The following is a 12,476-nucleotide window of genomic DNA, read 5'->3' on the forward strand; positions in this document are numbered from 1 at the left end:
GGGATTCAATATTCTAGTTATACATGCTCCCATCTGGAACCTTGCAGATACCCTTGAAAACGGTTTTAGCGGCACAGTACAATATGGCTTCCATAACATATTCTTTGTTTTTACATTACCGGTGGTGTTCACAAGTAACTAGTAGACACAAGGTATTGCAAAAAGCTGCTTATTGGATCTGAAGACCAGTGATGGTTGAAATGAATGGAAATACGGAAGCGTCCGATCCCGCGCGTCTGCTTTGACCCATGACGTCACAAATATGGCGGAAACGACCATAAACCACGATTCCAATATGGTGCATATAAAGTCGTTACGTACACATTATGAGGACGAAAATAAATCGAAAAACAAACATACACACGTTCCACAAAAAGCCTAATGACACTAACGGGACAAGCGTGGGAAATAGGGGGTTTTTGGGTGGGGGCAAACTACATATAAACAAATTTACACACCCACCCCCATACAAAACCACGCAAAACGAAGAAAAAAACCGACATCACAAAACTCCCCAAATACCACTAAACACAATATCATCTGGAATCGGACACTTCCCTTGACCTATATAGCCCAACAGCAGCTCCCGATCCCATAAATTAAGACCTAACACTTCCTTTGACTTATATAGCTCAAAAAAATCTCCCGATACAGCCACACATTGGGATCGAACACTTTCCTTGCCCTGTTATCCTTACAACATCTCCACATACAGCCGTCCCTGGTCCGAGACGCCGAAACTTTAAGTAAGCCTCATTTCTTCACAGCATACTGAACACTTCACGACTTCATCAAAAAATTCGAATAGTTGAAGAAATTTTATTAGAGACAATGCACTGTCCCCCATCATAGTCGACAACCGAAAACTGTTGACCCTGTCAGTCATATCCATACCTACCAAAGACGTAAAAGAAGCAACTTACCAAAATTCACACACGACGCCACACTCTCAAACTAAACCAAAAACATCACCTAACACACCACCAGAGAGCACCACCGATCGCATCAAAACGACACCTACAAACATGCCACTCTCACAAACTAAATTCCTCGCCGTCGTGACGTCACACACCACAACAGCCTTACGTCACGGGTCAAAGTCGACGGGTGGGATCGGACGCTTCGGTCGACCCAAATGAATTAGTTGTGAACAGATAAAATCAATGTTAGATTATAAAATTGTTAAAACATAATATCAAGTATGGGTGTCTGTCTTGACAATATGTTGGATTTTTCATAAATTACTTGTTTTTAATATTTTTTTAATGTGTCAGACTTTTCAAACCGACACATAAATTATTAATGAACTTTATACTTGCATTCTGAACTCATTTCTGTATCAACCTAAAACTGAATTGAGTTCAAAACCATTTTTCTCTTCAGGTTTTTGCATGTGTAAATGCTGATTTCCAAATGCAATTTGTTGCCAAAGACAACTGCATGTATTTCAGACTCCTTAGTACACAGAAATGTCTTCCAGTCAAAAATTCATATAATCTAGGTAAGCTATTAATATGCGATAATAATTTTCAGGAAAATAATAAATTTAAAAAAAAATCCCAGCGATGATAGCGCAAATTGATAAGACATGTATGGGTAATAACAAAACTGAAAACTGTGTCTTGCGTATGGTTGAATTTCTCTTCAGTAAAACACTTGACCCTTTTTACATTTAAAATTAAATATTTACGAATAATACGGCCTTGTATGCGGCTTTCTTCACATATTAGCTGCTTACAGAAAACAATGAGGGAAGGGAGAGGTTGGGAGAAGATGCAACAATTAGCCACAGTATACTTACAGCCCTCCTTTGCATGGCTTCTACTTCTCTCTTCTTTTCTTCTTCTTCCTTTCTCTGCAAAAATTTCTGTATGTTTACTGACAATGATTTGGAATCCCTCACTTCCTTCTTCGGCGGATCGAAAGTAGAACGGTAACATCTCGCAGGCTGAAACATTACAAAATCATCATGACAATAACAACACTGATTCACAAATGCTGCTGATAGAAATTGATACCTGGATACCAGTAAAACTTTCGTATTCATACGAGGTGAGCAAAATATAAATTGATGACAGCAACATTCAATTGAAAAAGTGTAAACAAAACGGGGAATGTAAAACATGTACCTCTTTCTTTGAGTTTCGCTCGTTCTTTTGAGCAACGTGTAATAATGACCCGAAATCCATCTCTACAGTGAATAAGTAATTGATGACAGCAAAATTACAAAAATATTAGAGGAATTTATTCAACAATCTGCTACGTGTACAAATTCGTCCATCTTTCCTGTCTCTCATTTCGTTCTTATTGCTGCCAACATCACACCGTGAAACTACTTCTGCGAGAAAAGTAGATGTCTCCATCACTAAAAACTCAGGTTCCTCCGTCAATAAGTATCCGAAAGTTGCTAATTTGCCCTGTAGCCGTATTTATTTAGACGAACTGTAGTTCGCCAGCTAGCAGTGTTGTTCACAAACAGCTGAAGGGAAAGACTGCCAGAGTACTTGCTTGTAACAATTCGTTACTCTTTTGTCTCAACGGGGGAACGATGTCCTTAATGAGACGCAATAAGCGACGCGCCGAGCAGACGGGTTTGTGATGTTCTGCGCACTATGTTGTCGTGGAACATATGGCGGCAACATTTGAATGTTGGCGGAGTGTTATGATTTCCAAGAGATTGAACCAGATTCGAGTCCCGGTCTGGCACACAATTTCAGTCTGCCACGAAGTTCCAAATCAGCACACAAACTGCTACTGAGTAACATTCAATGAGATACTGATTACATTACCAGCATACGTTGGAAACTGCTAGGAAAGGGGTAGGCCTACTTAAGATATGCATTTTCATCGTGTCATTTACCCTGCAGCCATTACGCTTGTAAACTACTTTCAATTGGAGAAAGGAATAATGTTTGAACAAACGCGAGCTTCACGGGAGTACCCCAGAGAGAAAGTAGAGAAGCTTTCACAACGAAAGATAAGAGTGTCGATAAATATATTGTTTGTTGTGCCTCAGAGAACATTAGATTACGTAATTCTGAAGCAAAAGACAGGAAATTTTCATATGAGAAACGTGTGCTTGAAGTCAGAGGCAGCTACCCAAGTAGTTGCTTGTGTGCATACGAGGGATTTTTTGTTATTAATTAGGCGACTCTTCATACATCTCACATAACTATTGCTTTGGAAAACCGAGAAGTATCAGTGCAAGACCCAAAAAAAAAAAAAAAAAAAATGCCTCCCTCAGATGACAGTATCAAAAACCTACTGGTTAAGCTCCAAAGCATTCGCAACAAAGTGTTAGAATTTGAAATGCCCCTAAAGAGCCCTGAAGTCATCATAATATTAGGCACAGAAAGTTGGTTAAATCCTGAAGTAGACAGTAGTGAGATAATTGGAAAAAAATTAAGTGTATGCCAAAGGAAGTAGGGAAACGGAAAATGGAAGTGGTGTATTTGTTGCAACAGACAGTAAACTCAAATCTGTGGAGATATATAGGTGAAGCTGCACATGAGACTGTTTGGTCAAGGATAGGCACAAAATTATAATAGGGTCCTATCAACCACTTGATGTAACCAAAAACTTTCGAGAAAACCTCACTTCACTTGTACATAAGTTCCCTAATGATACTGTAATCATTGGGGGAGACTTAAATCATTCAACAGTCAATTGTGATAGTTATAATTTTGTTATTGGTGAGCGTGACAACACATCCTGTGAAATGGTACTAATGCGTACCCTGTAAACTAACTCATTCCACATCATTTCACCTGATCTATGGGACATGTAACTAAATAACTAAATTAGAATGCCTTTTCTGAAAACTACGTAGAACGGAGAGTTCAGAATGCCACTCATAATGGAGACAGATCTAATGTCAACAAACAGACTGACCTCTAAGGAAGCTCATATTGAATCTAGCATTAGTGACCATGTGGCAGTTATAACAACAGTTTATACCAAAACACAAAGGGCAACTAAAGCAAGAGAAAGATTTATACGTTCAGTGAACTAGACAAAGAAGCAATAGTGTCATACCTCAATGAGGAACTTGAGGCTTTTAACTTGGGACAGGAGCATGAAATATATATAAGTTCAGTAAATTACATGAAAAGTCTTTAGTGTCATAACTCAGTGAGGAAGTTGAAACTTTCAAACCGGGGCAGGAGCACGTAGAGGAACTATGGCTCAAGTTTAAAAAAATAGTTGAACATGCAATGCATAGATATGTACCCTGTAGAACAGTTCATAATGGGAGGGACCTGCCATGGTGTACAGTCACTGTAAGGAAACTGCTAAGGAAACAGAGACTACTGGATAAAAGGTGGAAAATAAAGCATAGGACTATAGCTAGAGAGATACTTAATGAAATACACTTGGTTGTCGAGAGAGCAAAGCATGAACCCTTCAGTGACTACCGTAGCAGAATATTGTCAAATGATCTTTCGTAAAACCCAAAGAAATTCTGGTCATATGTAATCCGTAAAAGTATCGTCCAATATTCTCTACATTGGTTTGTTGCAGAATCTTAGAACGTATTCTGAGTTCAAACACAATGACATGTACCTTGAAGAGAATGATCACCTTAATGGCAACCAACATGGATTCCAAAAACATTGATCATATGAAACCCAACTCACACTTTTCTAACATGCCATTCTGAAAGCTGTGTATGAATACAGTTAGGTAACGCTGTATCTCTTGATTTCTGAAAACCATTGAATCAGTACTATAACTACAATTATTGTCAGAAGTGTGATCAAATAAGGTATAAAGTGAAATTTGTGATTGGACTGAGGACTTTTTGTTAGGGAGGATGCAGCATGTTATCTTGGATGGATAGTTGTCATCAGATGTAGAAGTAACTTTGGTTGTGCCAAAGGGTAGTGTATTGGAACCCTTGCTATTCATATTGTATATTAAAACCCTAGCAGACAATATTAACAGTAGCCTCAGGCTTTTTGCAGATGATACATTCATCTGTCATGAAGTACTGTCTAGAAGAAGCTGCATAAATATTCAGTCAGACTTTGATAACATTTCGAAGTGGTGCAAAGATTGGCAATTTGCTTTAAATGTTCAGAAATGTAAAACTGTGCTCCTCACAAAACGAAAAAAATGTAGTATCCTATGACTATAATGTAAGTGAGCCGTATTGGCCATCCCATATAAATATCTGAGTGTAACACTTTGTAGGGATACAAAATGCAATGATCACATAGGCTCAGTTGTGGGTAAAGCAGGTGGTAGACTTCAATTTATTGGCAGAAAACTGGGAAAATGCCATCAGCCTACAAAAAAGATTGCTTACATATCACTCATCCAAACCATTCTAGAATATTGCTCAAGTGCGTGCGACTCGTACCAAACTGTACTAACAGGGGATATTGAATGTACACAGAGAAGGGGGGCACAAATGGTCACACGTTTGTGTGACCAGTGCATAAAGACACTGAACTAGAAGACTCTTGAAGAGAAACATAAACTATCCTGAGAAAACCTACATACAAAGTTTAAAGAACCAGCTTCAAATGATAATTCTAAGACTATATTAAAACCCCCTACATATCACTCACATGCGGATTATGAGGATAAGATTAGAATAATTATGCATGCATAGAGGCATTCAAACAACTATTCTTCCTACACTCAATACATGAATAGAATGAGAAGAAATCCTAATAACTGGTATAATGAAACATACCCTCTGCCATGAACTTCATAATGGCTTGCAGAGTACAGATGTAAATGTAATTGTATGACAGATTGCTAGCCACAAGAGAATTACTGGCATTAGCTGAGAACACACAATCTAGATGACTGGGCATGATTTCTCATGGGGTTTATTTGTACTATCAGAACCAGCCAGCCATCTCATGTTAATGTGTTTGCCAATCGATGGATACAGCAATGTGCCCAGAGAAATTGTTGTTATTAAGAACCTGGATTTCACACATACCAAGCATTTCATCACTGTTCATCCAGAAATAATTAAAATTTAGGTCAGAATGTAAAAATGTAACTGCCTGCACTGGCTGTCATCAAGAGAGGAGGTAAAGAAATTTGAGGCAGCTCATCAATGCAAAGGGTGCAAATGAACAACATATATGTAGATTAAGTAGTGTATGAACTTAAATTAGTGACAGAAGTGAAGTTCCCATGATTGATATTTCTGGAATAGCAACTGTGTAGCAGGATTCCAAGATTGGTGGTCCCAATCATATAGGATATGTAAAAGGGAAAAGGTAAAAAAAACCATGGGTCACACAAGAAATGATTTCCAAGATGGAGGAGAGAAGAAAATTGAAAAACAAGAACACTGAAGATGCAAGAAAGATATACCGAAGGTTAAATAATGAACTGCGAAGAGAAACACAGCAGGCTAGGAAAAAATGGCTAAAAGAGGAATGTGATGAAATTGAAGAACAGGACAGGAAGGGAAGATACGACTTACTATATAACAGAGTAAAGACTATGACATGGGAACAAAACAGAGCAGGAAGTGCTACTGTGGAAATTTTGAGTAAAGACGAAGAGGTAGTGTACAAAGATCGTGACGATGTCCTCCAGAGATGGGAAGAATATATAAAAGAGCTATATGACACAAATAGGAAACCAGAAACTCTGGAACATGAATCCCACAACAGTGTAAGTGATGACGAGAAAGGACCAACCATCATAATGGAAGAAGTAAAGTCTGCCATAGCTGCAATGAAAAATGGCAAAGCGGTAGGTACAGATACAATACCGGGAGAAATACTAAAATGCTTGAACCACAATGGAATAAGAGAAATATTGAGGTTATGTAATAAAATATATGACAGTGGTGAATGGCCTGAGGACTTTCTGACAACAGTAATTATGCCATTACCGAAAAAACAAGGAACCAAGAAATGCAGCGAACACAGGACAATCAGCCTCATTTCACATGCAGCCAAAGTGATGTTAAGAATAATTCATAAAAGACACGAAAAAGTAATAGAGGAGAATCTTTGCGAGGAGCAGTTTGGCTTTAGACAGAATACGGGCACCAGAGATGCAATAGGGCTCCTACGAATCTTGGGAGAAAGGTTTATTGAAAAAGGGAGAGACCTACATATGTGCTTCATCGATCTAGAAAAGGCATTTGACAATGTGGTTTGGGACAAGCTGGCGACTATAATGAGGGAAAAGAGAGTGGACTGGAAAACCAGAAGACTTAAAAACTCATTATATCTTAATCAAAAAGTTTCAGTTAAAGTGAGAGGAGAAAGTACAAACTGGATCAGACTAGGAAAAGGAGTAAGACAAGGATACTGTTTATCACCTACTCTTTTCAACCTCTACTTGGAAAATATGATTGACCAATGCTCGTTAGATGACAAAGGAGTAGAAATTGGAGGAAGAAGAGTAGCGTGTTTGAGATTTGCTGATGACATGGTCCTTCTAGCCACAGGGGAAAAAGAATTACAGGATTTGGTGGACACCATTGCAACTAACGGAAAAAATATGGAATGAAAATTAACACAAATAAAACAAAAGTATTGGCACTAGGAGGAAATAAGGAAATAAAAATTATGCTGAATGGAGAAACACTAGAACAGGTGCAAAATTTTAAGTATCTTGGAAGCAGGATAGACACTGGCTGCAAGTGCACCACAGAAATTAAAACAAGGATAGTAATGGCAAAAGAGGCGTTTTATAAGAAAAGGAGAATCTTCTGCAGCGATCTGGACAGAGAACTCAGAAAGAGACTCATAAAATGTCTTGTATGGAGTGTTCTTCTATATGGTGCTGAAACATGGACTATGAGGAAAAAAGACAGAGAAAGGCTGGAGGCTTTTGAGATCTGGACATGGCGGAAGATGGAAAGAATAAGTTGGATGGACAGAGAAAAAAATGAAGAGGTACTGAGAAGAGTGAGAGAGAAAAGACAGTTACTAGATGTAATAAAGAGAAGAAAAAGAAATTGGATTGGGCATATATTAAGAAAGAATGACGGACTGATAAAAACAGTTTTAGATGGTTATGTAGAAGGGAAAAGGAAGTGAGGAAGGAAGAGATTCCAGATACTGGATGACATGATGGACGGTACAACATACAGCAGCCTTAAGAAGGAAGCAATGGATCACAGAAAATGGAGAGGCGAAGGACCTGCTAATATAGCAGATAACTGACGATGATGAGGTTTGGCTAATGCAACATTCCAGCTTTACTGATCAGAAAGAATGGTAATGGAACTTGCAGCATCTCCTGTAAATTGCAGTTTGCAGGTCTGTTATGTGTTTGAGCTAATGTCCATTTATATCAGCGAATTTCTTTTACATCAGCTAATATTCTCTTCATACTTTCATAGAATTCATAGAGTAGTGGTGCAACAAAGTATAAAAGTGTGTGCAATAGTGGCAGTTAGATTAGCCAATTCAAATTTCTGGAATGAAATCTCTTTCATAGTTAATTAAATGAAACGGACAGTGTACATTCATCAGCAGATTTTTTTTGTTTTTTAATTTTTTAAAAAACCTTGTGATACATGAAAAATGAAAATAGTGCTTTATCTAGATCTTGTTTTTTCATTCAAAATTTTCTCTGAGCCAACTTTGAAAATTGTGTGCTCATTTCCGACAATCGTCAGGAGTGGGGCTTTATTTTACACTTTCTGAGTTCTGCATATATCCAAGAGTCATTGACAGAAATAGGCCTAGGGTCCTTGGGACGAGCTTGAAGTTACTTCAAGCATGCCCAGAGAAGTGTACTGAGCCTGTCATTGTTTATGTTGTAGCCTCTATTAATGACCTGGAAAACAATAATAATATTAGCCAAAGACTTTTTAAGATTACAAAGTTATCTATAACTATAGTTGGAATCAAGAACGATGACGATTGAGTTTAGGCTTGTTCTGTGTACCTACATCACACATACTCCAATAGCGAATGAGCGTTTGATAGTGTTCTGAGTGCTTTGCTTTGAATGCTGTATCTAATGCGAGCATTAAACATGATCGTATTGAGTTTTTTAGTGAATTTCAATATCATTTATTGCATGCTGTCATCGCTGATGGTGATGGTAAGCCATAAATTCTGCATAAGCAAATGAGAAACATAATATGCAGGATATATGCTGCCTTCAAGAGGAGAGTGTGCATATGCGCATACCGCAACTGTCACTTGGAATCGTCAACAATGACACTCCTGTCCATGCATCAACATGCGCAAACTGCCATCATTCATGGATTGAACTATAGCTTAGTGCTCAATGCTTCTTTCATGTAGACTGTATGGTCAGCAAAGAATTTTTTTTAATTTCTTTAACTGATTTTTCATGTTGTTTACAAATTGCAACATCTGCTAAATTTTTAATGTTAATTAAGGCCATAGAAGCATGGGTTGTTCAGAATGTACTTATGAACAAAAAGTGTTTGCAGTAGCTGGAGTGCAAGATTGTTGTTAATCATGCCTTTTGCATTCTTTTAGATTTTTCCATAGAAAATTTCATCCACTAACACCCATTTCTTTATGTCTAGCCCAGAAGCGAAATATCAGTTTCACAGCTGTAATTTTTTTTAACAAAACGAAATATTTTCTTAAAAATCTTCATACCCTGTTTCCCTCCCTTAGGGGTTGAATTCCTTAAAACAATTAAAACAGAGCAACACAATTACCCCCCCCCCCCCCCCCCCAACCAAGAAGTCAAATGCAAATTGTCATAGATTGAGCATCAGAAATGCTTTCATAATGAAATATTTGCATAGTTTTAAAAGTGCTTCGGTAGTTCTTTAGTGGTGATTTATTTTCAAAACAACTTTCACCCACTACTTTACCCCCTTAGAGGTTGAATTTCCAAAAATGCTGAAACATGTTTTTCTTTTTTTCTGCCTGAGAAACCAAATACTAATTTTCATAGGTCTAGCTTCAAAATTGCCTCAATAGAGATATATTTTCAAAAACCGTTTCATCCCCTACTTCATGCCCTTAGGGGTGGAATTTTGAAAAATCCATTCTTGAACAATCTCTACAGTATAAGATCAACACCTTTTGCAAATTTCAAGCTTCTATCATTAGCCGCTTAGGCTGCATGATGATGAGTCAGTCAGTCAGGGCATTGTATTTTATAGGCAGAGATGAGGCACAGTCTGAAAAAAGCTGTACAAATATACAGTCAGATCTTGATATGATTTCAAAAGGGTGAAAATATTGGCAGTTTATTTTAAATTTTCAGAAATATAAAATTATTCACTACACAAAATGCGCAAAAGTAGAATTATATGAAAGCAAAAATCAGTCAACTTATACAAATACCTGAGTGTAGCAATTTGAAGGTATATGAAACGGAATGATCATGCAGGCACTGTCCCAGGTGAAGAAGGCGGCAGACTTTGGTTCATTGGCAGGATACTGGGATAATGTAGTCAGTCTATATAGAAGTCTGCTCTCAAATCACTTGTTCGTCTCATTTTAAAATATTGCTCAAGTGCGTGAGACCCATGCCAAATAGGACTAACAAGGATTAGAAAATATACATTTACTTATTTATTGTATGGCTTTTTGACACAATGAAAGAATACATAGGGTGTAGAGCATAAGATTTACAATATAAAATCTTATAAACAAACATATAGAGCATTTGTGTAATCTCCCAAACTTGGTGTCACCAACAGAAAGTCTTCTGGTCTACCACCTACATCTACAGCTATACTCTGCAAAGCACTGTGAGATGCATGACAGAGGTTACTAGGATTTCTTCTCATTCCATTCATGTACGAATCATGGGAAGAATGATTGTTTGAATACCTCTGTGTGTGGGGTAATTATTCTAATCTTATCCTCACTAAACCTATGTGAACACACATATGGGATTGTAGTATATTAAGATTCATCTTTTAAAGCTGGTTGTCAAAAATTTGTTAATAGACTTTCTCGAGATAGTTTACATCTCTCTTCAAGAGTCTTCCAGTTCAGTACTTTCAGTGTCTGTGTGACACTCTCCCATGGATCAATCAAACCTGTAACCATTTGTGTGGCCCTTCTCTGTTCAGTATTCCCTGTTAGTCCTATTTGATATGGGTCCCACACACTTCAGCAATATTCTAGAGCCATTCAAATGAGTGATTTGTAAGCAATCTCCTTTGTAGACTGATTATTTGAAGAAATCCCTGTTGAACAAGCACACTTCTGGCCAAAACAGGGCTGCACAGATCATGTGCTGTCACTCACCACATACATTGAGGCAGGATTTCAAAGAAAGCTTAAAACAACAGCTGCATTCACTGACTTATTAGTGGCCTATGATACACTGTGCAGGGGAGTATGGTCTCGTGTAGCATTCTTCTGTGATGTGTCTGGTGGACAGACACAAAGTGGGGATGGTTTCTTACACCATTTGATAAAAACTATGCACACGTGACATGTTGATCTCTAATTACATTTAGCACTCAGCATGTTTTGCATGGCAAGTCAAATCCTGATTGTTTTTGTAGAACGTAGGCCCAGCAACACCCAAGGGAGTGCCTCGGACCAGAGACAGTCGTGGCACCTGAGTGCAGTTTTAAGGGTGCGGTGCCATTGTTCCACCAACCCGTTGCTTTGCGGGTGGTGGGCTGTCGTATGGATCTATTTAATACCGCAAAGATTACAGAGACTCATAAAAAGGGCACATTCGAACTGTTGACCCTGATTGGTTGTGATGGTGGATGGACAGCTGAACCTAGTGATCCAAGAAGAAACAAATCCTTTGGTCACAGTTTCTGCTGTGATGTTGGGTAAGGGGATGGCTTCCACCCAACAATACATTTGGTCTATTGTGGACTGGATATACCTGTGGCCCTCCGACAGAGGCAGGGGACCAATAAGGTCGATATGTACATGACGAAAACGTCCCTTAGGGATGTCAGACTTGCTGAGTGGTGGAGAGGTGTGACGTCCTATTTTGTTTTGTTGACAGGAAATGCAGCTGCGTGCCCATGTTTTATGGTCCCGTTTCACATCTTTCCACACAAAATGTTCGGTGACGAGGCGAGTGGTGGCTCAGATGCCGGGATGGGCGAGATTATGCAAGGCGTCGAAAACCTGTGGGCACAGCATGGGTGGGAGCAAAGGCCACAGAATGCTCGTAGAAGAGTCGCACCACAATTTGTTCGAAAAGCCAGGTAACTTAGCCTTGGTAAACATGAGCGAAGACTGCGGGTCCACGAGCAGAACCTGAGGTCCTCGTCCGAAGCTTGTAGAGCGGTAAGGTCAGATAAATCAACGGTACTTGAAACAGCATTGATCCGAGAGGAAATCAGCGGGGATGTTCTGTGTGCATTTGATGTAGCGTACATCCGTTGTAAATTGAGAGACCAGGTTGAAGTGGCGGAAACGTAAGGGGGAAGGATCCTCTGGCAGGTTGCAGAAGGCGTCTGCCAGCGGTTTGTGATCAGTAAGAATGAAGAAAGGATGGCCCTCGATATCAGTGTGGAAATGTTTGATGGCCTTGTACACCACCAGAAGCTCTCTATCAAA

The 12,476-nt window shown here is 38.8% G+C and overlaps 1 protein-coding gene across 1 annotated transcript in view; it reads right to left on the minus strand.

The window, feature by feature from the left end:
* The window catches only part of LOC126094532 (protein SPT2 homolog), a 591,136-nt gene that overhangs the window by 58,605 nt on the left and 520,055 nt on the right, over positions 1 to 12,476 (minus strand). Inside the window, exon 3 of the mRNA XM_049908953.1 lies at positions 1,802 to 1,948. Coding sequence (XP_049764910.1) covers positions 1,802 to 1,948 — 147 coding nt within the window. The remainder of the gene's footprint in view (positions 1 to 1,801; positions 1,949 to 12,476) is intronic.

The sequence above is a fragment of the Schistocerca cancellata genome, chromosome 8, assembly GCF_023864275.1.
Source record: "Schistocerca cancellata isolate TAMUIC-IGC-003103 chromosome 8, iqSchCanc2.1, whole genome shotgun sequence".
Lineage (NCBI taxonomy): Eukaryota > Metazoa > Arthropoda > Insecta > Orthoptera > Acrididae > Schistocerca > Schistocerca cancellata.